Source organism: Emydura macquarii, unplaced genomic scaffold, assembly GCF_026122565.2.
Source record: "Emydura macquarii macquarii isolate MOO-44397 ecotype Brisbane River unplaced genomic scaffold, CSIRO-AGI_Emac_v2 contig_2481, whole genome shotgun sequence".
Taxonomy (NCBI): domain Eukaryota; kingdom Metazoa; phylum Chordata; order Testudines; family Chelidae; genus Emydura; species Emydura macquarii.
The window spans coordinates 1444160-1471993 of NW_027132618.1; the positions used below are offsets into that span (position 1 = coordinate 1444160).

At 38.3% G+C, this 27834-nt stretch overlaps 1 protein-coding gene across 1 annotated transcript in view; it reads left to right on the forward strand.

The window, feature by feature from the left end:
• The window catches only part of LRRC7 (leucine rich repeat containing 7), a 298856-nt gene that overhangs the window by 203676 nt on the left and 67346 nt on the right, over positions 1-27834 (forward strand). The window contains exons 12-16 of the mRNA XM_067563316.1: positions 3653-3782; positions 5398-5513; positions 15040-15109; positions 19534-19633; positions 20420-20544. Coding sequence (XP_067419417.1) covers positions 3653-3782; positions 5398-5513; positions 15040-15109; positions 19534-19633; positions 20420-20544 — 541 coding nt within the window. The remainder of the gene's footprint in view (positions 1-3652; positions 3783-5397; positions 5514-15039; positions 15110-19533; positions 19634-20419; positions 20545-27834) is intronic.

Genomic DNA, 27834 nt, shown 5'->3' on the forward strand with positions numbered 1-27834 from the left:
TCAAGGTCGCCTGCTCCACCCAGATCTGAGTTCCCTGCATCTGATGGCATGGATGCTCTATAGCTCAGTCAGGAGGAGCAGGCCTGCTCAGCCCAAGTCCAGTACGTATTCCTAGAAAGCAGGAAGTCGACCAGATCAGTCTGTAGGGCTAAGTGAAAGCACTTCACCTGCTGGGTGACCGAACGTGATGTGTTCCCAATGGAGGCATCAATTCCAACAATTTTAGAAAATCTGTTCCACCTAAAGCAGAGGGGATTGGCTTTCTCATCCGTTAAGGTCTATGTAGTGGCCATATCCACTTTCCACCCCTTAGTGGAAGGTAGAACAGTCTTTTCACACGAAATGATGGCCAAGTTCCTTAAGGGATTGTAAAGGCTGTTCCTGTCCATAAAGGAGCCTTCTTCCCAGTGGGACCTGAACTTGGTGCTTTATAGACTCACCGGTCCTCCCTTCGAACGTATGGCCTCATGCTCCCTTATGCATTTGTCCTGGAAGTTCGGCTTCCTGGTGGTTATTACGTCCACCAGACGAGTTTCAGAGATCAGGGCATTGACATCAGAGCCACTCTACATGGTGTTATATAAGGACAAGTTTCAACTACGCTTGCACATGGCCTTTTTGCCTAAGGTAGTTTCACACTTTCACCTCAACCAGGATATATTTCTACCTGTCTTTTGTCCTAAACCTCACAGCTCCAATGAAGAGAGATGTCTGCACACTCTTGATGTGAGACGGGCCCTGGCGTTTTACATTGACAGGATCAAACCCTTTTGTCGTTCGAAGCAACTCTTCGTTGCTGTTGCAGACCAGATGAAGAGACTGCGCATTTCTTCGCAGCATATCACAAAATGGATTACGGCCTTCATCCAAACCTGTTATGAGCAGGCCAGCATTACACCTCCAGGGTCCTTGACGGCCCATTCAACAAGAGTGCAAGCCTCGTCTGTGGCCTTCCAAGCTCATGTGACCATCCAGGACATCTGCAGGGCAGCTACATGGTCATCAGTACATACCTTTGCCTCCCACTATACCTTAACACAGCAAGCTCGGGATGACGCTGGCTTCGGTCACATCCGTGTCACATCCATGAACTCCTGCCCACCTCTGGAGATACTGCTGGTAAGTCACTTACTTAGGGAATGGACATGAGCAAGCACTCGAAGAAGAAAGAACGGTTACTTACTTGCAACTGTTGTTCTTCGAGATGTGTTGCTCATGTCCATTCCACACCCGCCCACCTTTCCCTCAGTCGGAGTTCCAGCAAGAAGGAACTGAGAGGGAGGGGCAGCCAACGGCGCATATATGTGGGCTCACCCAGCATCAGATATCTTTATCAGGTGATGTTTCATTATCCACTCCATTCTTCCCCAACTTTAGGATGATTGATCAAATATATGGTGAAAATGACATAATGAGAGTGAGGACTTCTTAAGCTATGGGTTACTCTTCTCTCTAATACAGGTAAAGCATGTGTTCCAAGGGGGATAGACCCCTGCATAGACTCACTCACTGTGCCACGCTGACACAGCAGACCCGTATAAGTCCATTACCTTTATACTCTGCAAACCCAGGAGAATGTGAATGGATCTGCATATCAGCCTCAATTAGTGATGAGGTTACTGGAACCTTAACTAAATTCATGTGATAAACTGCGGTGGCCAAGTTACCTTCCCCTCCACAAACTGTGAACAATGAAAATTAGACTTCTGAATTACACATTTGTTTTACTCTGTTAGATAGCTAGATAAAGTCTGGTCTCACATTGACTTTGTTCCCTCTGTTATCACAAACTTAATTTCTGTCCTGATTGTTACCAAGAAGCAATGAGGTTAACGATATATATGTCTGATGGTATCTTTTAAATCGAATTACATTGCCTATTAAGGTTTCAGTGGCACCCCATGTGTGGCTCTTGACATTTAATATTTGCAGGATAGTGATTGCAATGTTCCCAATTCTAGGTCTTGGTAGGGGCAGGGGATAAATCTAAATTCTATGTAGGAGCAGGATGCTAAATCAACATATCACCTAGCAAACCCCAGCTGGTGGTAGGCAGCTTACAACATGGCATCCTTTCCAATATACTTTCCACTGCAAGGGTCTTCTGTCAGGGTCTATGGCATATGCCTATTTCTGCAAGGAAAGACTTTGAATGAACTAGACGAACGTGTTTGAGTATTACCTTTGCAAAATATTGCTCTTCGTCTGGTTTGAAGGACAGCTTGGCAGATACAAAGCTTGTAATAAAATAGCTGGCAAAGCTTTCAGGTGTTCTCTTCACAATTTACTTCATTAATCACTGTATGGCTCATGGAAGGGTGATATGCTTCAGTCCTTGAACCTATTGAGGTCAGGTAGATACGGCAAAGTGCTGAGAACCAGTTAGGCCCTGCGTTTAGATTAGCTACTTCAGATGTTACATTTCTCAGAGTCTGAAGACTGGAAAAGTTTTTAAAATTAATGTAGCTGGGTAAAAATTATTTTAAAGAAATATTGAAAAGTCCAGACCTGCAGCCACTTATAACTGTCACTGATTTTAGTGTTACAGTTTTGTCCATGAGTATGAGCATTGTTCACCTGAGTGAGGGTCACGTTCTTAGGTCTTACCTTTATCTTATTTTGTATAATGTTTTAAAAATCTTAAATCTCTTACACTACTATCCTGGCTAGATTAACATGGGTGAGAGCACCTCTGAAGCATGCAAGTGAGATTCTCATTCCCACTATAGCCCTTTTACACTGCAGCACAACAATGATCCAGGGCAGACATTGAGATAATTTAATAGTTCATAAAGGGAGCATGTTAATGTTTAATACATCAGGTACTTGTCACATTACAGCACACAGTTCCACTTATCAGGCAGTTTTAAATTAAAGACTTGTCATGAAAACCATGACATACTTTAAGTTCAATAACCAAATACTCTTTAAAATGACTTATTTCTGTTTGCTTTTGTATTAATTTTTGCCATTCAGTTGGCTTTCCAAGGTTGTTTTGAAACTCAGTATAGGAAGGTATAATCTGTCAAAATCTGAAAGATAAGCATATTTACAAAGAATACAACTTCTGCTTTAATGGCTAAATATGGCAGGCTGACATGGCTTTATTGAGTTTGGATCAATGTTTGGCTCTCTCCACTAGTCAGATTTTTGTATCAGAGTTCGTATCAGTGACATCAGTTGAAAAATATACTTTTTCAGTAGTGTATACAGGTACTTTCTTCTCACCAAGCAATTTTTTCCACCTGTCATCATTTTGTATGCATATGTACAGTACCTAGCATGCTGGGTTCCTTGGCAGATGTTTCTAGTCCAGGCACTTCTACACTACAGACAATAAATAACATTAATAAATGTATGGAACAGAGTGGTATCCCTTAAAAATACCCTGACAGTTTTGCCTTAATAAATAGATTAGATTACCTCAGTATTAGTAGTATTGCTAACAATTAACTACATCTAGGTATATATGATAATTTATATCTTCAGTCTTTTGTTCTGTGAGAGTCTGAATAATAAATGTTATTTTTTCAGTATATGACTTGCAAATGTAATAATATGACACTATTAACTTTCAAACATTTGAAACTGTTCATTTTTGTTTTCTGGTAGACTTTTTGAAAAAAGTTAAGCAATGTGTTTAAAATTTCAGTTTATCTCTATTAGAAGAATTTGACTGCAGCTGTAATGAATTGGAGTCCCTACCTTCTACCATTGGTTATCTTCATAACCTGCGAACATTAGCTGTGGATGAGAATTTCCTGTCTGAATTGCCTAGAGAAGTGAGAAATTGATTCTATTTTTAAATTATTAATTAATATGTTTTATGTGAAGGGCCTAACCTTGAAGTCTTTACTCAGACAAAACACCCACTGAAATTATGGCAGGTGTATTTAACTTTTTCCTGACTCTGCAGAATGGGGTCATATCTTATTTGCCTTAATCATTCATTCCATTGGAACCAATGATATCACTTTTATGAATAAGGCAAGCAGGATTTGCCCCGTGTTTCTCATGTGTTATTAATGTTTGTATGCAGTGTTGTCATAGCTGTGTTGATCCCAGGATATTAGAGAGACAAGGTGGGTGAAATAATATCTTTTTATTGGACCAACTTCTGGGGGTGAGAGAGAAACTTTTTGCTTACACGGGGCTTGTCTTCACTTACCTTGGAGATTCGGCGGCAGTTGACCGGAGATACGCAAACTACGCAAAAAACTTGCGTAACTCCTGTCGACGTCTGTGCTTCTATTCTACGCGCCGTCTTCACTGCACTGCCCTGACGGGAACTGCGTTTCCGTTGATGCAGCACTATGCCACTTGAGAAAGTGGTCTTTACTGACCGGTCAGTCGATCCGGATAAGTCGATCTGATGGCAGTGAATTTGCCGCCGTCAGTGAAGACATAGCCACAGAGTTCTTCTTCAGGTCATTTCAGGTCACCTGAAGAAGAGTTTTGTGTAAGCTCAAAAGCACATCTCTCTGAGGGATGTAAAAATTCATGTAATAAAGAATCCGTTTAAACGTTCTAAAAATAGAACATTTTAGTGGTTAAAGGAGTGGGGGGGAGCCACTCCCCTCACTGTCAAATAAGAGTTGCCTAGCTGCAGCTCCCCCACCACACGTGCAGAGCTGTAGCTGGGCAGCTCTCACTCACGGGGAGCTGAGCGAAGCCCAGCTGTGGCTGCCCCCTCTCTGCACGTGCAGAGGGAGCCCTCCCTTCCCCCTCTCCCCCCCTGTGCTGGGCTCTGCGCCTCCCTGCGAGCAAGAGCTGCCCAGCTGCTCTCACTCACAGGGCTCTCCTCAAGTTTAAACAGTAATCAGTTGTTTAAAATGTTTAAACAGCTGATTACCATTTAAACATTTAAACGTTTAGGCTTTCATATCCCTAGTCTCTCTCAACAACAGAAGTTGGTTTAATAAAAGATATTTCTTCACTCACCTTGTCTCTCTTACATTTTGTATGTCATTTTACATTGTAAACTAAGGGCTGATGCCCTTGACTATTAATGTCAATATCAATGTAAAATAGGGAGACTAGAATTGGAAATGAGTGTTTCATTAATGAACACATTATAATAATAGAAAGCATTTTAATCAAACTATGTGAAATAATGTGATCTGTAAAAAATTCATCTTAATGTAGCAGGAAGCTATTGATAGCAAATAGCTTAAATTATGACTTGAAAAGCCATTTGTCAAGTAAAGGACCTGATCCTACTCCCACTGAAGTCAGTTGGGCTCAAAATATTATCTCAGCGAAGTACACTACAAGTAGTAATTATCTCATTCATTAATTTTAAAGACATAATTAGGCCACCCTCTCAGATAAGGGGAATTAGTGATGAGAAACTTTGGCAAAGTGAGAATCCTAACTTCTTGTCTTTTATGTCCATAGATTGGAAGCTGTAAGAATGTAACGGTTATGTCCCTGCGCTCTAACAAGCTAGAATTTCTTCCTGATGAGATTGGCCAGATGCAGAAACTGAGAGTGTTAAATCTGAGTGATAACAGGTATAGTTTGCATAATTTAATTATCTCACTCTAGAAGTATTTTGCTGAACAAAGATTTTAAACATTGAAAGTTTATAGCTGCTGAGGTGTTGTTCTTTCACCTTTAAGCACCCAGTCTTGATCCCACTGAAGTCCACATCAAAACTTCGGCGGGGCCAATGTATTCCCAAAAGTAAAAATTCTGATACCACTCTTGTCTCTTACTATTACCATGTGAAAATGTGACCACTTACATTCATGAAGGTTTTGCTTAATGAAAATGTTATGTAAGCCTAATGATGGTATATATTAAGATCTTGATTAAAAGATGGTCATGCACTGGTGTATAGGAGTTCTTCAGGCACAAGCACACTAGTATGTAAACATCAAGGGGGAAATCCTGACTCCACTGAAGTCCATGGCAAAACTCCAAAAATAGGCATTTCAATATGGCCAAACATAAATATATACATTGAAAGTTATATGTTGAAAGTTATACTGGAGTCTATGGAGGTATGACTCAAAAACAGCAAATAGGACACAACACTCAGTAGTTTCCATTTTCACTCTGTTTTAGATACATTGGTCATTACTTGGATACTTATTTTGAATGTCACCAAAAATAAGTACAGAAGTTTATGAATTTAGAAAATAGACCTGGGTTTATTGAGTCCTACAGCACTTAGTTTGTCTTACAGTAGAGTCCTCAAGTTAATGATCAGTATGAAATATTTCACTTACTATGAGGTTAGCCTCTCCGGGAAAGAGGTACAAGCAAGCTTTGAAGAAATATAAGTATAATGTTTGTTGTTTGAGTTTGTCTATTTAGACCATGGCAAAATCATAATTCAGTATTAAACATACAATATTTAGTGGGTGATTCTGGTAAACATAAGAGAAATGACCCACCAAGAAAGAAAAATTCAGGCTGTTTCTTTTCCCAGTCTTAGAATAAACTGCCAAAATTAACATTTCCCTCTCCCCCCAGAAAAGATTGTTTTGCTCTCATTCCATACTGTATTCTATTTAATACTGTTTACATTATTAGAGGATGCCCAGTGACATTTTCTATGTTTTGGACGACAAATCCATTATCAGATTTTTCCTAGGTTTTTTTTAATATTGCCACACTAATTTGAATTAATTACTGAGGATTGCTAATGGGATACTATATGTTACAGATAGGGTATCAATTCAGAATCAGTCCAGGTCAATCGTGGCCAAAAGTGATGGTTTAGTGGCCTGCATGAAACAGAAAGGGGCAAATGGAAGCATTACTGGCAGTCTGAGAAGAGAAGCCATGCAGCGTATGGAAATAAAGGCTAAACTCCCTCTTCATCCTAAAGGCAGTCCCTCCAAGCCACAGAGGAAATACCTTGGTAGACAAGAGTAGAGAGGTTACACAGCAACTACCCACAGCTGATCTGTGAATAAATGAGAGACTCCAATAAATTGACTAAAACCAAGAGAGACATTACTGCTATCCCTGAATAAGCCATCAGTTAACTGGCTCCTAATGTGTTACAGATTTTAAAGTAACTTTACACTTAACACATCTTGAGCTTTTCAAAATTGATCCGGATTAAATCTATAGACCGATACAGACTCGTTGCAGTGATCTGGCTCATATTGTCAGAAAATATGGGTAGTACTGAACTGAAGCTAAAAGAGCTTTCCAACTCTCCTCTACACATAGGCAAATTTGATGTTAGTTAGCTCTTAAAGTACATCTCAAATTATAACTAGAGTGTAATCTAATAATAATGATAAAAAGGAACTGCTTCAAAGTCTTCATCCTAATTTAGTATTAGTTGCTGATATGTAATTTATGACAGGATCTGGGGTCATTTCTTATTGACAGTTTGGGACCTAGGGATATAATTAAAATGTTTTTTTTTGTTGTTTTTTTTTCCTAAAAAACTCTATGGGAAATTCTGCTTTTTTTTATCTTCTCTCTAACAAGAAAAAATTTTGTATGAAAATTAAACATTAGAAAAGGGAAAATATTATTCCATGCTTCTCAGGGCTATTTGCAAGTTATTGCAAATAGTGGTTTTACTGAATAACCAGTTGGGGATTTATTATGCTGTCGAAGTATTGTTTCATGGCTTCCTGTACATGTCTGAGAAATATTTTTACTAAAAACATTTCAATTTTTATAGCTGTCAATGTCTGCTGTGATTTTGCATTTATATATATTTTTTGTTTAATTAAATGAATGGAAATGCAGACAAATTGAGTGGCACTAATATGCTGTTTTAAAAATTCAGTTCTCACTTGTGTTTAAACTCTTTAAAGAAAGTTTTTCCAAGTGATTGCAATTTTAATTATTGGTGACTGAAAACTTTTACATGAGTCCAAATCCTGTAGCTCAAACAAGGAAATAAAGCAGCAGAAGACCTTGGTATGTTTCCTCTGCTCAGAGGGGTAGAGGAATGAAAGATGTGATGATCACACACACCCGTGAACGTCATGTGCCCTAGCTCCTTGGGAAATGGCCACAAGATCTGTGACTACAGAGATCCATTAAACATCCTCCCATCCTTTACTGACAGGATCTAGTGGGTGTGGAGCAATCACATAGCAGCCTGTGACTTCAGATTCCAGCTCACTCCCACATCCTTGATAGCCACAGGATGCCTCCAGCACAAAACTTATTTACTCAGGGCTGATAAATGCCAGGCAGTGGTTTAGGCCCATAATAGAAACTGATTGATTGCTTTGGTACCACGTGGTTTGCTTTTGAATTATAAATTAATTTAGTTTAGGTAACCCCTTCATAAATTATCCATGCACCAGTTCAACTTTCACCTAGGATAACTTAATATTGTGAATACATTTTTCCTTAACTATGTATTACACAAAAAAGCAATTATGTAAGTAATTTTCCAAACTGTCTAGTGAGAAATTTAGGCATTTAAGCATGAAAGATAAGCACTTTGTTGAATAGCACATTCATACACTTTAGACTTCTTTGTGCAGTTGGTATACTTTCTGAATATTCTCATCAGCAATGCTGGATAAATGGCAGCAAGGCACATTAAACACTCTTTAAAATTTTAATGGGCATAGTGCACTTTTCTATCATCTATTCTGCTCAGTGAAGGAGGCATATAAGAGCATATTTTTAGAGGTGAAAATCAGCATTGCTTCAATGAAATCAGTGGAGCTATGCTGATTTACACCAGTTGGGGATCTGGCCCATGGTCTGTCATCAGTGATCTGTCTACACCAATGACATATATACATCTGTATATGCCTCTATTATTACATCCTTTTGTGGACACAGTGTAGCATAATTCTGACTTACCAGCCCAGAAAAAACATCTACTCATTTCTTTATCATTCACAACCTAAATTAGTGTGCTCCATGTGATCAGCTTGTATTGGGTCAGTTTTCAGAAGTGTGGCTGAAATGCAAAATTTACATTAGTAGTTCAGTTGCTGATTCAAACCTGAGGAACCTGCATTTCTAACCACCAGACTGAGGGCACAAATCAAGCAGACAAGTTCACTTGATCAGATTTGCACTGATAATTCAATTCAAATACAAAAACAGGGTCACAAATTTTGTGAAATCAAATTGTGACAACAAAGGAAAGCTGAGCCTCACCTTAGCTGAAAATATAATAGGAGGAATGAACAATGTTTGTTTGAAAAAGATATATGCAATATATACTATAAATTATTGCCCCCCATTTACATGTCTTACATCCTAACTGTGGTTATTCACAAAACACATGCACTGTAGAATTAAAAGGTATTTTATATAGATTTCAAATTGTTCTAGTCTAAATTTTCAAAGTGACTAGCGATTTTGCATGCCTTCGTATTTTTAATTTCTGCAGGCATAAGCTTTCGTGGGCTGTAACCCACTTCATCAGATGTAAGGAATAGAAATCAGAGAGGAGGTATATATATACATCTAAGGGTAAGGAACAACGATGGGGAAGTTAGGTATGAGCAAAGTCCATTCAGTTAGAGTAGTTGAGGCCTATTCACAACCACTGATTAGGAGGTGAGAATGTGTGAATAGTGACAATTACATCTTGTAATGAGATAACCATTCCAAGTCCCTATTTAGACCCAGTTTAATTGTGTCGAGTTTGCATACGAGTTCCAGTTCTGCAGTTTCTCTTTGAAGTCTGTTTTTGAAGTTTTTTTGTAGAAGTATGGCAACTTTCAAATCAGCTACAGAGTGTCCTGGGAGATTGAAGTGCTCTCTGAGTCGTTTATGGATGTTACCATTTTTTATGTCTGATTTGTGTCCATTTATTCTTTTGTGTCGTGACAGTCCGGTTTCTATTCCTTACATCTGATGAAGTGGGTTGCAGCCCACGAAAGCTTATGCCTGCAGAAATTAAATTTGTTAGTCTTTAAAGTGCTACAGGACTCTCGTTGTTTTTGCTGTATACAGACTAATATAGCTACCCCTCTGGAACTTCATATTTTTGTTGCCCAACTTGAGGCACCTTAAGGGGACCTGAAAATAAGCACCCATTATGGTGTCTTAAATTTGGGCACCCAAACTCACTAATCATTTTTGAAAATGTACACCTTTGTGTCCATTCAATTTTGTTCTCAAAGCAAACAGAAACCTCTCTTTGGCATATAATTACTAATTTGCTTAAATTTGAAAAGTGTACAAGGGAGATCCTTAGCTGGTGCAAACTGTCATGCTCCATTGGCTTCAATGGAGCTATGATAATCTATGAAGATCTGCCCCCCAATATAACTACTAAATTGTGTAAAGTTAAGCACTTCTATAAGCATTTGCAAAAACAGGGTCAGAATATGGAAAGTGAAATGTATTTGTTATGTGGATAGTACTTATTATATAGACTACTTTATTAAAATCTATTTAAATTCAATTAAGACTATTAAATATGAACGTGAAGACTATGAATATATATGTCATAGCAGTTGGAACTACATATGTGGATCACTGTTAGAGCTGTTTGAAAATTTTTCATCAAAACCTTTCCATCAAAAATGTCATATTATCACAACTGAAATATTTTGTCGAAACATATGGATTTTGATGAAAATTTCATTTAGAAGGTTTCTCAGGTTGATACTGGAATTTCAGGACTCACCTACCCAGCCCAAGAAAATTGAAAACCCCTTAGGGGCTTGTTGAGAGTTTTTCCATCTATAAAAAAAGCCAACCCTCACATGGGACCTTAATTGTGTACTGGCAGGTTTCATGGGTCCCCCATTGGAAGCTATGACATCATGTTCTTTCTTACACCTATCCATGAAGATTTCCCTACAACTATCCATGAAGATTTCCCTTCCTGTAGAAGTCACATCAGTTTTGAGAGTTGGTGAGATAGGGACGCTCATGGGGAACCAACACTGCCATACTGTTTTCCACTCTGACACAGCATCTCTTAGGCAACACCATAAATTCCTATCTAAAATAATACTGAGCCTCCATTTAAATCAGGTTATACATCTACTTACATTTTTTCACAAAACTCATTCTAGTCATGCTAAGCTAAGCTACATAGCCTTGATATGTGTGTAGGGCTTTACCATTTTACTTACAGTGAATAAAACCTTTTAGGTGCACTCCTAGGCTATTCTTATACTTTGCCAAGAAGATGAAAGGCTACCCTATTTTCATCGAAAGATTATCTAAGTGGGTTTTAGGGTCTGTTGGAGTCTTTTATGAACTAGCTACATTAGATTCATCAGATAATTTTAGAATCCTTTCCACTAGGGTTCAGGGAGCCTTGACTGCTTCTTCATGAAGCGTTCCCATAATTGACATCTGTGAAGCTGCCACCTGGGCTTCCATATGTACTTTTACCAGACATTATGACCTATTAATGGAAGCTTTCAGAGCAGCCACTTCTGAGGACAGAGCTGTTTTACAGTTTATTTTTAAATCAGATTGAGCATCCACTGCCTTAGTTAACTCATGGGAGTCACCAAGCGTGGAATATATGTCTATTCTCAAAGAAGAAAGAAAAGTTACTTATCTGTACAGTATCCGAAGCCTTTTTTTGTGTGTGTTGTCCATATGCAGTATATATATTCCACACCCCACACTTCTTCCCCTCTGTTTCAGAGTACTATTATAGACTTTAGTCTGGGGTGGAGATGGAACTTAGTGGCAATCACCCTTTCTTCCCATAGTATGGGAGTCTGAGGGAACTCAGAGGCCATGCATAGCCCCAACAGGTGCTGCTGGCCAAAAGACTCCTATCTCAAACACATGGCGTACATACACACCCATAAGAGTGGAATATATATTTATAGACAACACATCTCAAAGAGCTTCATACTGTACAGGTAAGTAACCTTTCTTTTTTGTTGTGATGCAGAATGAAAATAAATTTGGAAACCTCAAAAAATTTTCACAAAATAGAATACTTGTTTTCTATCCAGTCCTAATCACTGTACCATTTCTTGGTTCATAAGTCTCTTGTCCTTCAGGAAGTGTCATAAATCAACATGATGCATTTGAGGCTAGATTTTATATTTGGATCTCTGATACTCAGGAGAAAAATGAATCCTCCCAAAGTCAATTTTAATTTTCAGTTAGTGAGGCCCTGATTCTGCTTCCATTAACTCAGTGGCAAATCAGCTTCATTGGGAGGAGGATCAAGCCCCCAAATCAGCTCCAGATCCACATTTTTCTAGCTGTAACAAAATACTACTCAATTTTTATTTCACAAAAAAACCTAATTTTGGCAAAACAGGTCATTTGGATATCTGTCATTAAAAAAATATGGCAAATAAGATGAATATGTGGCTCTACATAGGTTGCTGTCAGCACCTAAAACACATCGATTAATTCCAAATATCAGAGACTCTAAAGACTAAATAAAAGTGATATATGAAATGGTGTGCTGTAAACTCTCTGGACCAAATTCTGTTCTTATTCCTACTGGTGCAACCTCATTGAAATCAATGGATTTACAGCTGTGTAATTGAGAGCGGAATGTGATCCTTTTACATGTACACTATATTAGATTCCCTACGCACGCCTACCTACTCATATGTGAATGAGTATAAGGGAGTCTAAGTTTGTGTAATATACACGCTGAGGAGCCAGAAAAAAATGTATGAGTGTGTAAATTAAAATACAACATATTCTTACTCACTACTGTTAATTGCTTTTCTTACTAAAATCCACTCTTTTTGGCTCTTCAGTGCATGACATATATCAGAATACATTCCCTTATACTCAAGCCTAAGGAGCCAAAGTCAGGGGCAATCAATAAGATAAAAGGGGTGGCTAATCACATGTTGATAAATAAAAGGAAATGTAAATGGGTCTGGAGGGAGTCTAAATTTGTTTAGCATGCATGGTCTGGGGCCTCAGGAGAAGGTTTAAATTCTAGGTTAACTAAAGATCTCTCTAAACTTTCTTAGATTCAACTCTGAATTTGAAAATTTGGCCATTCATTGACCTCTGAATGTGCAACAATTAATTTGTCTCAGTGTAGTGAGTGATTTTACATATTTAAGCATAACAATACAAGTCAAAGTAGGTTTTCAACCTTAATATTATTTCAGCATGTATGAATATTCAGAAAAAAAATTAGCTTTTTATAGAGGAGCCAAACTCTGAGTAAAAGATTCAGATATTCTTTCTGTTTGGGAATCTTTATATTAATTCTTGTAGAAATTAATTTTGTCATGTTAATTTATGAGGAATACGTCACAGCCTGTCATATTTCAGAGACAAGTAGTAATTAAGGTTACAAATCTGTGGTCCTTTTTACTGATAACATAGTAGTGAAAACTAAATTTCAGCTAATTTAGGCATCTGTTCCTTTCTTGTGGGTACTAATTAGAGGATTTAAAATATATAACATTTTCGCATCTATAGAGCCATTTTACACATCAGGAATTGTAGATTCTCTCACGGAGAATATACATATATAGCAATGGAATTTATTTCATTTTGATAGACTAGGAAACCAGGATTCTTAATATAACTATTTAAAATGAATTATTAGAAGTAAATATAATCCTTCTTTTTGAACTAATGTATGGTCTTTATTAAATAGCTTGTATCTGGTGATAATGTTGATGCAAAAACTTTGTTTCTTCTCCTTCTTGTTGGCACTTAGTATTCTGGACTTGAGGAGGGGGGCTCTGTGACTAATTAGTTGGACAGACAGGTGAAGCATAAATCTATTGGCTTCTGCATACCCAAGGAGAGGATTTATAATCTGTACTGGAAAGAGAGGTTCCCTTCGACCCTTGGGATTCGAATAGGTTCAGGTTTGGGGGCCTTGCTGTGAGCATCATGCTAGCTGCCTTGTTGGGGCTGGGAAGAAATGTTTTTCCTCACAGGCAGTTTGGCCTAGGTGGTGTGGGTTTTTTCACCTTCCTTTCAGCAATCCCAGGACCCAGAGGGTAGGTTAGGCTGTAAAATTCATTTTGTTGCAACTTGGCAGGTGCCTAGTACAGGAAATCATTCAATAGGAGGTCCAGTTCCCTGATAAACTGGATCTGGAAGTGAATAGTAGAAAACACCTCCTAGAGAAAGTGGGGAGTGGGGTTAGGACCTTTAATTTCTGGAGACAAACCCCTCTCTCCCCACCCCTTCTACAAGTGGATGGTGATGGGGTCTCAGCAATGGTGCTAGGACCAGGTTAACAAGGTGGTGTATGGCAGCCCTCCACCAGGTGGTACAGATTACAAAGGAAGGATGACCTGCACTGGGTAAGTTATTGATAGATAGTTCCCAGATATGTTACTTAATAAAGCTGCAGCCTAGTTAAACCACATTCCTGGTGTCTTGTCTGTCTTCCTGCGGGATCTAGGACAAAAGCTTTCAGGCCTTTATTATACCTCATAAAGAAGCGAAGCAAAACAAAAAAAGGGGGGTGAGACAAATAGAATTTGACCATTTCCACTCCACTTTTACAGGTCACTTTTAACTGCCCAAGCTAACTGATATTCCATGAAACTATGTGTTCGCATATATAACTACATTTTGCAGTTTAGAGCTTTTGTTTTATTGTTACGTTTCATTTTGTTTTACAGAGAAAATAATTATAATGACTGAATTATAATATCTCTTCCAAAAGGTGTTTCATAATATTTCAGAATATATTCTAACAGAAAATTAAAATGCTAAATGACAGTTGTACCTATAAACAAATCCCCTTAATGCAAGTACTTTCCAAGAAATACTGTGTTATGAGGCATTATTTTGATCTTTATTGATATTGTATGATGCCAGACATGTTCAAATAATAACTTGTTATTGAACAAGGGGAAAAATATTCATAAAGCTATCAATTCATATGTTAACAATGGTTCTTTAATATCTCAAAGGCACTTTGTCAGTTTGTTTAGGCTCAAAATGTGGCTCTGGCTTTTAAATGAAATAATTCAATGAGAATATGTTTTATAAAAATATGTTGGATTAAAATCAAAGAAAATAAAAATGAAAAATGTCACCAATTTCAGTATGATCCAGCTGAAATACATTGTATAAAAATCTTGACAGTGTTTTTTTAAAAGAGGCTACTGCATACATGAGATGTTCATGTTGTTCTAATATTGTTGTTTACAGACTGAAGAATTTACCATTCACTTTTACTAAGCTTAAAGAACTTGCAGCTTTGTGGCTGTCTGACAACCAGGTAATAACTTTTAATGTCTATCTTTTCATTAGTAGTAAAGAGCAAGATATCTTTGCAAGGACCACAGATAAAACCTAAGTTTTAAGATACTATTGTAGATTGATTTATGAAGCATTTAGTTCCAGCAGTTTCCATGTCCTTTGTATTAGCTACAGATCTAAATATAGGTTCTACTGAATGCTGTGGTATTAATTGGGAAAACTCACCTTTGAGGGATTTACTGCTTTTTTCAGGTAGGCTTCTATGTCCTGGCTAAAACTAATAAATTAAGACCAAGAGTATTCACAAAGGACTCTGGTGAATGGGAGTCACTCATGTCCTGTGGTGGGACATGAGGGCCCAAAGGTTTTATATTGGGCATATTCTCTGTCTTTTGTATTCCTTAATTCTTCTGTGCCTCCATTCTTGTCTTGTTGCTCCCCATTCCCTAGGTATGCCTTCTTTTCTGTTTATACCTTCTCCCCCTTTTCACCTCTTCATGTGGAAGAGGAAGATTCTTCGCTTAACTTTTACACATTAGGCTCGCTTTTGATGTTCTGCCATTGTCCTATGCTTTTAAATGATCAATGATAACTGTTTAATTCTTTGCTAATAGAAAGTAAACATAGTAATTAGAGCTAGGGTAAGTGTCTAAATTCCATTCTCAAAATTGACAGGCATTTAGTAGCCTAACTCCCATTGATTTTCATCTCCTAAGTGCTGAAGTCTCTTTTGAAAATGGGACTTTTAGGTATTTCTGAACATTTTAACCCTAGTCTAAAATGAGAGGGGGGAAGGAAATCACAAAAAAAAAAAATCACCGAGTTTTTTCCCCCCTTGGTTTCTTCTAAAAAAGGATTTATTAGAAAAGTTTCCGACCAGAAGTAATAATAATTTAAGTGTTATAGCCTTCATCCTTAGTTGGATTCAGCAGTGTTGAAGTCAGTGGAACTATGCATATTTACATCAGCTGAAATTCTGGTCTTCTGTGCATTTTCCATTTTTTTCTTTTTTAAAAAAAAAACAAAAAACCAAAAATTACAACTGTCTCCATTTTTTTTATTTTTGCCACAACCACGCCATGACAAGCAACCCACCTTAGGCCAAATCCTACAAATATTTATGCAGTACTTCTGCATGTGTAACCCTTCTGCCAGTCCGAGTTGGCAGCATCAAGGGATGGGTTCAATATCTAGGGCAGGGGTCAGCAACCTTAACAAGGGCCGTGTCCAATCTTCCCCCCTCTCCTCTCCCCATGCCAGTGGTAGCGGCGGTGGGTCTGGAGCCCCCGTCCAGCGGCAGTGTCAACGACGAGCACAAAGTGGTCAAAGTCAGCGCATGTGCCACTTTTGGCATGCGTGCCACATGTTGCCGACCCCTGATCTAGGGGTTCCTTTCAACAATACAACACAAAACCTGCTTGAGCCTCCACCCAGTAACCTGGGAAAATTACACACCAACGCTTGGCCACCTCTGCAGGCAAGACTTCCCCTCTTGCAAGCACAGAGACTGAATGTAGAAAAGGGACATTTAATAAAAAGGGGGAAAGAATCTCAGCATTAACTTGGAAAACCCCGCAAGCAGGATTCACATGCATAAAACCATGAACAAAATGCCCACTCTGCTGGCTTCTCCACCAGCAGCTCCAATGCACACCATTGTCTTCCACTGCCATCCACTTCTCTGTAGATCGGTCTCCTTAGGTTCCTTTTCAACTCTTAGTGGGGGAACTTCACTGAGAAAGCAGGCCAGGCAGGAATGCTGTCCCACAGCAGGTGATTTCAGTTCACTTAAAAACCCAAAAAGACTCCTAATGGAGCTGTAATTAGTTCTATCTTTAAACAGTGGGAAGGAGCAGGTCAAACCATGCCTAGGGCTCTTAAGCAAAGCCCACACTTCCCAAAAGAGACACCTGTCCCCACATCCTTTACGTTTCACAGAGTTCTGCATCCGAGCCCCCTGCTTACCGAGTTCATTCAGATGAGAGTGACCCTTCAATCAGGACAGGCTAAGCACAGTTCTACTGCCCTTTGCTCATAAAATAAAGAGAACAACATTTCATTACCCCTACATTCAACAGTAAAGTGATTTGTAACCTATCATCAGCCAAAATGACCATTTGGGCAAAGTAGTCCCATCATGCTAAGCATCTAAGCAGGATAGGTGTGCTCATGCAAATGCAGTCTGGCCCTGAAGCCTGTTCCTCTCCCCCCAGCCAGCTTGGCACGGGAGAGCTCATTCAGACCCTATTTACACATGTAAAGTTAAGAAGATGCATAAGTTTTTTCAGGATCAGAGCTTTATTAGTCTGTAGCATGAAAATCTGTAACTAACATGAGACTAATGATGCCAGAGTTCCAGAAATAATATGTTGGTCAAGTCCTAAGTGTAGTCTTCACTTGGTCCCTATATCCCTGCACTCCTTGAATAGCCTAAACTTCCACTAAAGTCAATGGGAATTCGGAACATGGAAAGAACGCACAAAGAAGGTCCTCAGTCCTTATTTAGAAAACATTTTCATCAATTCTCATTGGAGTTTCTTGAATACTCCTAGATTTGGTCCAATGTTAAAATGTTAACAGACATCTTTATATGTTAATAATATCTGTATTTTTAGGGCTTTATTATTCAACTAATTATGCAGCCAGCATTAGTGCTCAAAAATGTAACAACTCAGCCAATTTATGATCTGTAGATTAAGTTCTATCAACCCCTACAAATGTTCGTAGAAAGAGGAATTCACAATTTTAGGTGTTTAAACTATTACACTAAAGGGAATATAATTTAATTTTCCTAAACTGTAAATATTCAACATAGCTAAAGTAATATTTCCATTATTTTAATAACTTCAATAACCTCTTCTTTTTCTCCCTTGAATTGTATACCTATTGCGGATAACTGTTGCCTTTTGTAAAGGCAACAGCTCAGGTCAGCATTAACCCATTCTCTTCTGATCACCGATCTGCAAGCATGCTATCAGAAGCCTCCTGTGTTTGCAATGGAGAGCGATCCGATCAAGCCTTTTGCAAAGCGAGCTGCTTCAAACTTCAAACATAGGGTGGTCAGTAAAGTTTTCACACAGTGCACCAGAGTCCTAGGGCTAGAGCAGCCACATTTCAGAGAGGCAGGGGTTGCATTAGGGACTCTAGAATATGGTTATTTTGACTTGGGTCTGTGCATTGCAGTGTGGACACCAGAGACCTAGGTTCAAGCATGAGTTAGAAAAGTCTCAATATAGGGTTAAAATACAACATAGATAGATAGATGCTCAAGCCCAGGATTCCCTAACGTAAGTCAGCTGACTCGAATTCCACTAATTCTGGGCTTACATTGCAGTGTAGACAAACCCTGTGAAGATTCCTGTGCCTCTGCTGAGTCCTGTTGACTTGAGTGAGGTTCAGCACAGATGCAGAGTCTGTCTGTGCTGAGTCAGTTGCAGGATTGGGGCCTAAGATGTTCTTCTCCCAACAAACACTGAGGATGTGTATTGCTGACTCATGATTAATAAGTTAATAGGTCAGCAAGACAATTAGCTCACCATAAGAACAAATTTAATCAAAAAAGGAGATTTATTGTTAATACCAAGTAATTTTAATAATTCTTAATGTTATTTTTACTTATATAACTAATTTTAATGATATCTCTATATACTGAATGTCAAAAGCAAGCGAGCAAACAAACAACTGATGGGACGAGAATGGAAAGCAATGAGTGGACATCAGTGTGGTAAACTAGAGCCTTCTCTCTCTTCCCCTTCCTAGTCCTACCTGTCAAAAACTGACCCCTTACAAACAGAAATATCACCCCCAAAATAAATGAATGAAATAAAATAAATGAAAAGTTAGTGTGAAAAATGGAGTGCCTGCTTAGGAGCACAACTAGGTTGCACACCAACTGAGAGCCTGTATTCTTTTAAAGATACATGATTTTCTTCAATTTATTGGACTTTTCTACAGGAAATCATAGATTAATTTGCATTAATTTAATTAAAATATATCAGTATCATCAGAATACTCATTGGACCTTAGTACACATTCTCTAGTCACTTGCACCAGTTTTATACCAGTGTAATTCTACAGCCTTTAGTGGAGTTACTCCTCATTTACCCCAATGTGAATCAGATTAGAATCAGACCCCCGGTGCTTAGACTGTTCCCCTCCCGGCTTCTCATTTCACTTGGTCACTATCAAGTGTATCAGACTCTGTTATCCTTATGTTGGAAATATTCCTTCTGAAGTCAATAAGAGTTATACATGAATTCAGAGTGAGAGAGCAAAGAAAAAAAAAACACATCAGAATTATACATTTGTTCAGTCAGCAAGTGTAAGAACAGTTTCATTTAGACCACAGACACTAGTCTTACTTCATTTTTATATTTTCTGTTTATCAGATCATAAAATCTAATTTTCTTGGAATTCTTATAAACGCTTTCATTTTTTTTATAGTCCAAGGCCCTTATCCCTCTGCAAACTGAGGCTCATCCAGAAACAAAGCAAAGAGTACTGACTAACTACATGTTTCCCCAGCAGCCCCGGAGTGATGAAGGTAAAATACCATTAGCAATCATAGGGAGAAAGTGGGGAGTTTATTTTTAAATATTCAAACTACGGTTCTGTGGATGGGAATGGCTGCAGTTGTTTATATAGTAAACAATGCATACAAGGCAGTATATATTTAGTCATATTGAAGGAGTTTTAAACAGCTCTTTTTATGTGTTAAATCTAAGGATTCTCAACTCATTAATTCTGGATTGAGACTTGTTCTCCTTTTTCTATTCTTTGTTTTGGTATCAGAATTGTGCCTTCTGACACACTATGTAAGCCCCCTGAATTCACTGCATTAGGGTTGCATGGTGCAATGAAAGGCAGAATTTGGTCCAGTATTTACACTAGGCAAGAGGATGGCCAGTGCTCTTTTATAGATCTGGTAGCAGGAGGCACTCATGCAGTGAGTGTCTATCACTTTCCCTTCCTCCCTATTCTAACCTAAACTACAATAAAATGGGATACATCTTAGTCTTCTGCTAAAACAATCCTGTGACCTCGTTAGGACACTTGAAATCCCATAATTGACAATATTTAGTTCAAACACAACTGGTTTGCACCAGCCCTTTCAACTTCATCTTATTACATCAAAAATATGTAACTTGTTTATAGGTTGTGACAAATCACCCTTTGGATGATTTAAGCCTGTAACCCAAGACACAGGCCTCAAACATGTTTTTGTCTTTTAGAGTTTAAACTACATTTCATTTTGTTTTGCTTGATGCACTAATTACACATTCTGTTACAAAGCAGTTTTACTGAGATATTACCTGGAATTTAACTGTAGATTTCCAGTCAGACAGCGATAGCTTTAACCCTACTTTATGGGAGGAACAGCGACAGCAGCGTATGACTGTAGCCTTTGAATTTGAAGAAAAAAAGGAAGAAGAGGAAAATGCAGGAAAAGTTAAGGTAACTGGGTAGCTTTTATTATTTTTTGCTTTTACTTTTTGTTGCCTTATATATTGTGGACAAAAGATCCAATACACAAATGCCATGGTAACATGTTTTTAATCTTTTAAACTTGCAGAAAGTGTTTGAGACCAAATATAATCATTCATGAAAAACAAGAGTTCTGTTTTCCCTGAAATATGCGCCAACAGTTTCCATTCATGCCCTTGTTACCTAACTATCAGAACTTGAGTTTTCCCATGATACTCTGTTAAGATCCATAGTGTTTTTGCATTGCCGTTTAGATACAAACATGGTAGGTGCCTCCATAAATACCTGAGTCACATTTTATGACTGCGTGGAGACAGAAAATTGCAAATGAAGGTTTGCAAACCTGATCTGACAGGAGTGAAATGATACTGGCTGCCACAGCTCTAAGTGCATCTTGACATCCCCTTCTTGTGACAGCCCATATAAAGAATAACTATGTGAGAGAGATGCAAGCTGATAGCCAATTAGAGCTGGTCCTTTTACAACATGCTAATCTTGCACATTCATATCAAATGAATTAAATAGACTTTCCAAGGGTCCTTTTCCATTTTTACTAAATACACGAGATGACGTTAGCTCCCTCAGTGCATAAAGATATAGTGAGGAATGCTACTGGATCTGAGGACAAATATTAGTAGAACTAACTAATGCTGAATTTTGACATCACCTCCACTGCTACTTACTACTTTAGGATATTTAGGAGGAGTCAAAAGGAACTCAATCACATAAAATGCATCTAGCATTTAGCACATAGGATTAGATGCTAGTTAGCCATAGCCCTGAGTAGGTGACTCACGAGGCACAATTAATATTTATACTTTATGTAAGTATACTTTATACTTAAATTCCTTTATGAAACCAATACCTCACTGAGAGCCATGTTGTCACTGGCCTTGCATAAGTGTTCAAAGAGGAGAGAGTACAAAGAGCATCCTCCCAGTTTGTGCGCCCTGTATAAAGGGCAAGGACCATTTTCTGAGCCTGGATACGAGTTTTAAATTAGTATGAGTAACTCCAGCACTGTCACTGGAGTCCTTTTTTATTTACATGAGTTCAAGAGCATCATCAGGTCCATCTATTTTCAGGTGGGCACAAAAATTTCTACTTTCTACTTTCAATATAGTACCAGTGAAGTATCACAGATTAAATACTTCACCATTGTAAGTCTTTGAACACTACTGGAACACAAACTGGAAAATGACATCTGCGATAATCTCTTATGAGTAACAATAAAATCACAGCTTTTTAAATTCTAAAAAATAAAACACAAAAACAATTACAGTACTATTTGTACTACACATTTGGGGCTTCAATTTTATTTTTTTTCTTTTGTTTTATATTCTCTTCCACTTTGTTATGACTAGATTAAATACACTCTACTCCACTGTTTATTTGGTGTTAAATAGAAAATAAATTGACTTAAAAAATCATGCACTCATAACTAATAGGTTACACTGAAATCTTACAGATGATTGACTGGTTTTCTGGTTCAGTACATAAATAAAAAATGCAGTGAATAGTAGATTAAAATGCCAATTTTATCCATTAGTATATTATCAGTTCACAAAACCAAAAACTGCACCATTGACCTATACTAACAATTTAGAAATGTGCTGGAATAGAATACCATTCTTGTATTAACATACAATTTGGTTATAGCAGTCATAGAATCATAGAAATATAGGACTAGAAGGGATCTCAATAGGTCATCTAGTCCAGTCCTGTACACTTGAGGCGGGAACAAGTAATAATTACACCATTCCTGAAAAGTGTTTGCCTAAACTTTTCTGACAAACTTCCAATGATGAACATTCCACAACTTCCCTGGGCAATTCGTTCCAGTGCCTTGGTACCCTGATAGTTAAGAAGTTTTCCTAATCTCCAACATAAATCTCCCTTGTTGCAATTTAAGCCCATTGCTTCTTGTCCTGTCCTCAGAGGTTAATGAGAACAATTTTTCACCCTCCTCCTTGTAACAACCTTTTTATGTACATGAAAACTGTTATCATATCCCCCCTCTGCCTTTTCTTCTCCAGCCTAAACAAACCCAATTTTTTCAATCTTCCATCATAGGTTATGTTTTCTAGATATTTAATCATTTTTGTTGCTCTTCTCTGGACTGTCTCCAAATTTCCTGACATATGGTGCCCAGAACTGGACACAATACTCTAGTTGAGGCCTTACCAGTGTGGAGTAGAATGGAAGAATTACTAACTTACAACACTCCTGCTGATACATCCCAGAACGTTGTTTGCTTTTTTTGCAACAGTGTTACTTTGCTGACTCATATTTAATTTGTGATCCACTAAAACCACCAGATTATTTTCTGCAGTACTCCTTCCTAGGCAGTCATTTCCCGTTTTGTATGTGTGCAGTTGATCGACCCCTTCTAAGTGGAGTACTTGGCATTTGTCCTTATTGAATTTCATCCTAATTCCTTCATATCATTTCTTCAGTTTGTCCAGATCATTTTGAATTTTAATCCTATCCTCCAAAGCATTTGCAATACCTCTGAAATTGGTATCATCCGCAAACTTTGTAAGTGTATTCTCTATGCCATTATTTAAATCATTGATGAAGAAATTGAACAGAGTGAACCCAGGACCAATCCCTGCGGGACCTCACTCGATTGCCCTTCCAGTTTGACTGTGAACCACTGATACCTACTCTCTAGGAATGGTTTTCCAATTAATTATGCTGTTGTCAGCTATTCCTCGATACAAAGATGATGTCTGCCGGGGAAAAGTCATTGATGAGACTTAAGATGGCTGAGGAGTACAATTCGTATTTTACAGATTTTCCATATATGTGACAGGTGGTTTCTTGGAGAGAGCACAAATGCTGGATAGGATGCTGTACACTTGCCTTCCTTCTCTGCCATTTCTAAGCTTCTTGAGCAAGGCAATTCTCTTCAGAACAGGCGGAGGCTTGATATATGATGTGACGCCATTGCAGTCTATTGCCAGCCAGCTCTTCCCAATTCATGGGGTCAGTGCCCCCCTTCTTAAGATATTCTTTCAGGGCATCCTTGTAGCGTTTCTTCTGTCCTCCACAAGTCCTCTTACTATGACTAAGTTGAGAAAAGAGAACTTGCTTCAGGAGACAAGTATCAGACATCTGCACATAATGACCAGTCCAGTGAAATTGATGTTTCATAATCTTCACCTCAACACTGGTGGTGATAGCTGCAGAGAGAACGCTGGCATTGGTGCAACAGTCTGACATATGGGTGACATATTGAAGCCATCTTAAGCATCTGGAGTGGTATCAACAGTGCTGCCTTAGGAAGATTCTCTGAATCAGATGAGAAGACCAATCAATTATGTACCCACCTTACAGTAGCTCCATCTAGGCTATATTTCCCTAGTTTGTTTATGAGAAAGTCATGCAAGACTGTATCAAAAGCCTTATCAAAGTCAAGATATACTACATCTACTACTAGCCCCCATCCACAAGACTTGTTACTCTGTCGAGGAAAGCTATCATGTTTGTTTGACATGATTTGTTCTTGACAAATCCATGTTGACTGTTACTTATTACCTTATTATCTTCTAGCTGTTTGAAAATTGATTGCTTGATTATTTGCTTCATTATCTTTCTGGGTACTGTAGTTAAGCTGACTTGTCTGTAATTCCCCAGGTTGTCCTTATTCCCCTTTTTATAAATTGGCACTATATTTGCCCTCTTTCAATCATCTCTAGAGTCTCTCCCGTCTTCCATGAATTTTCTGAGATAATTGCTAATGGTTCACATATCTCCTCAGACAGCTCCTTGAGTATTCTAGGATATATTTCATCAGGCCTGCTGACTTGAAGATATCTAACTTGTCTAAGTAATTTTTAACTTGTTCTTTTCCTATTTTAGCCTCAGATCCAGCCTCATTTTCACTGGCGTTCACAACATTAGACATCTGATCACTGCTAACCTTTTTGGTGAAAACTGAAACAAAAAATCATTTACACTTCTACCATTTCCACATTTTCTGTTGTTGTCTTTCTCCCCACATTGAGTAGTGGGCCTACCCTATCCTTGGTCTTCCTCTTCCTTCTAATGCATTTATAGAATGTTTTCTTGTTACTCTTTATGTCTCTAGCTTGTTTAATCTCATTTTGTGCCTTGGCCTTTCTAATTTTGTCCCTACATGCTTGTATTGGGTTTTTTTATATTCATCATTCATAATTTGACCTAGTTTTCACTTTTTTAGGACTCTTTTTAGAGTTTCAGATCATCCAAGATCTCCTGATTAAGCCAGGGTGGTGTCTTGCCATACTTCCTATCTTTCCTACACAATGGAATAGTTTGCTCCTGTGCCTTAATTAATGTCTCTTTGAAAAACTACCAACTCTCTCAAACCATTTTTCCCTTAGACTTGCTTCCCATGCAATCTTACCTACCAACTCCCTGATCTTGCTAAAGTCTTCCTTCTTGAAATCCATTATCTTTATTCAGCTGTTTTCGCTCCTTTCATTCCTTAGAATCATAAAATCTATCATTTCATTTTCACTTTCAAATTTTCAGCCAGTTCCTCCCTATTTGTAAAATCAAACCAAGAACAGCCTCTCCTTTATTTGCTTTCTCCACTTTCTGAAATAAAAAATTGTCTCCAATGCATTTAAACATACTTCATTATATCATATTTATATACATTACAAACACAGCATGAATATCCATTTCAGTGCAATATGAATGTTTATTTCAATAGCGATGTTTCACTTGAGTAAATTGTACTTTTTAAAAGAAGAAATACTGTGCAAGACAAGGGTTGTTCTATACTTTGGTTCAAATTATGCCCTTCCTGTGCAATGCAGAATGAGCAAGTATGTATATATATTGGACACATGCTCAGAATGCATGGAAATATAGGGATCAACACTATGGTGACATGATTTCCTTCTTCTCCCTGGGTCAGCGTCTGCATGTGAACAACTTTTGGTCATGGCTGTGCAGATTTGAGAGAGTTCATTTTAGAATGGAGATAGTTGGAAGCAGGGAACAGATGCTCTGCATGCTACACTTTTTCCCCCCAATCCAGTGCAGTTTCCATTGAAAGATGCCACAGAATTCATGCTGTGTGGAATAGAATTTGCACTCAGTGTTATGTCTGCCATATTAGAAAGGTCTCAGTGCAGCTGCAGCAAGGATCATGACTACGTATCCTCTGATTGTTGTATGCAGTGGTGTTATAGCCATATTGGTACCAGGATCATCAGTAGTGGGTTACAGATTGTTGTAATGAGCCATGAATCCAGTGTCTCTACTCAGTCTATGATTTTTAGTGTCTAGAAAACTTAAGTTACCAGGCTCGTCTTTTGAAAGTGTTGTGCAGGTTTCCTTTGAAGATGAGGACAGATAGGTCAAAAATATAGTGATTGCTTTGTGAAAAGTGCCCACCCACAAGTGATATGGTGGTTTTGTCTTTTATAATTTTCCTGTGTGAGTTAATTTGAGAGCATAGTGATAGTATGGTTTTACCCACATAGTTGCTATTGGGGCATTTAGTGCACTGGAAGAAGTACACCACATGTTGTGATAGGCATATGTAGGACCCATGGATCTTGAAAGGTGTATTGTGGGGGGTATTGATCAGTATAGCAGTGTAGATATGTCTTCAGTTTTGCATCTGTTGATTTGATAGGGTCTGGTGCAGCTTTAAGTTGGTGTGTCATAGTCTGTGGGGAGCTTGCTTCTGATGATGAGCTTGGAGAGGTTGGGTTTTTTTTTGTTTTTTGAAGGTCAGAGGAGGTGAGTCAGGAAAGATTTCTTTCCAGATGGAATCCCCATCAAGTATGGATTGTAGTTGCTTGAAGATACCCCATATGGGTTCCATTGGGGCGAAAATGATAAAAGACAAAAACACCATATCACCTGTGGGTGAACACTTTTCATGAAGTGATACTGTATATCTGACCTATCAGTTCTCATTCTCAAAAAAAGCTGTATAACATCTTCAAAAGATGAGCCTGGGGTCTGAAATTCATAACTTTTCTTGACACAAAAAATCATGGACTGAATAGAGAGACTGGATTAATGGGTAATTACAACAGTCTGTAACCCACTAACAACCCCCCTCCCCAAATGCTCTCCCCCTCCCCTTTCTTTTCTTATGACTGGAGCAGTGTCAATGGGCCACTTCACTTTGAAATGGTCCTTTGAAATATGTATTAACTACTTAAGCTAAACAATGTGTTTAAATCTTGTATTTAGCAATGACATTTAGGCCTTGTCTACACTACCAGCAAATGTTCTACCAATGCCACTACACTTATGCCAGCAAATCTTTTGTCACTGAGGGGTGTGAAAAAACACACCCCTGAGCAACATACATTTTGCTGTCATAAGCACTTGTGTTGACAGCGCTATGTCGGCGGGAGACCTAAATGTGCTACTGCTGCTTGTTTAGGTGGTTTTATTATGTCTGCGGGAGAGCTCTCTCCCATCGACATAACGTGGCTACACAAAGGCTCTTACAGCAGCACAGCTGTTCCAATACAGCTGTGCCACTGTAAGTCTTAAGTGCAGACTAGCCCTTAATTTCCCAGAACTGAAGAAGTCTGTGTAAGCTTGAAAGCTTGTCTCTCTCACCAACAGAAGTTGGTCCTATCAAAGATATTACCTCACCCATCGTGTCTCTCTAATGTAACTTCTGAGTCAGTCATGTTTCCAGTAGGAAGGGGGACTAAGGAGAAGCACAAAACAGCTTTTGTGACTATAAGTCTGTCACTTAACATGTAGGGCCAAATTTTTTGGAGGGAGGGGGGAGCAAGTACCTTGTGCAACTCTAGTAATTTCAGTTGAGTTTTTTAGGATGTAACTCAGAAGACTTTGGTTTGTTATTTGGATATTTAATTAAATCATCAGTATTGATTAACAGATTTTTATTGAAGTCATGCATAACTTTCACTTTGTATCTTACATAATTGAAATTGACTGTAAATCAATTATCATTATATGCTGAAATATATTTGATATTTGAAATTTTAAAAGAAATTCTTCCATTCAGGAGTGTAGCATGTTGTCGTGTGTCCGTCCGTCGTGTCGTGTGTCGTCGTGTCCCCCCCCCCCCCCCCCCCCCCCCCCAAGCATGCTACCTCTGAAGTAGCATTAACTATGAAACATAAAAGAACAGGGATAGAAAGGGTGTCTAGAATTCATTGGTAATTGTTATTCTTAATATCATTTTAATATCAGTTATGACAATACATGCATCCCAATAGATTTTATCTAACACAGCTGCCAGGTTTTTTTTTACTACTAAATGTT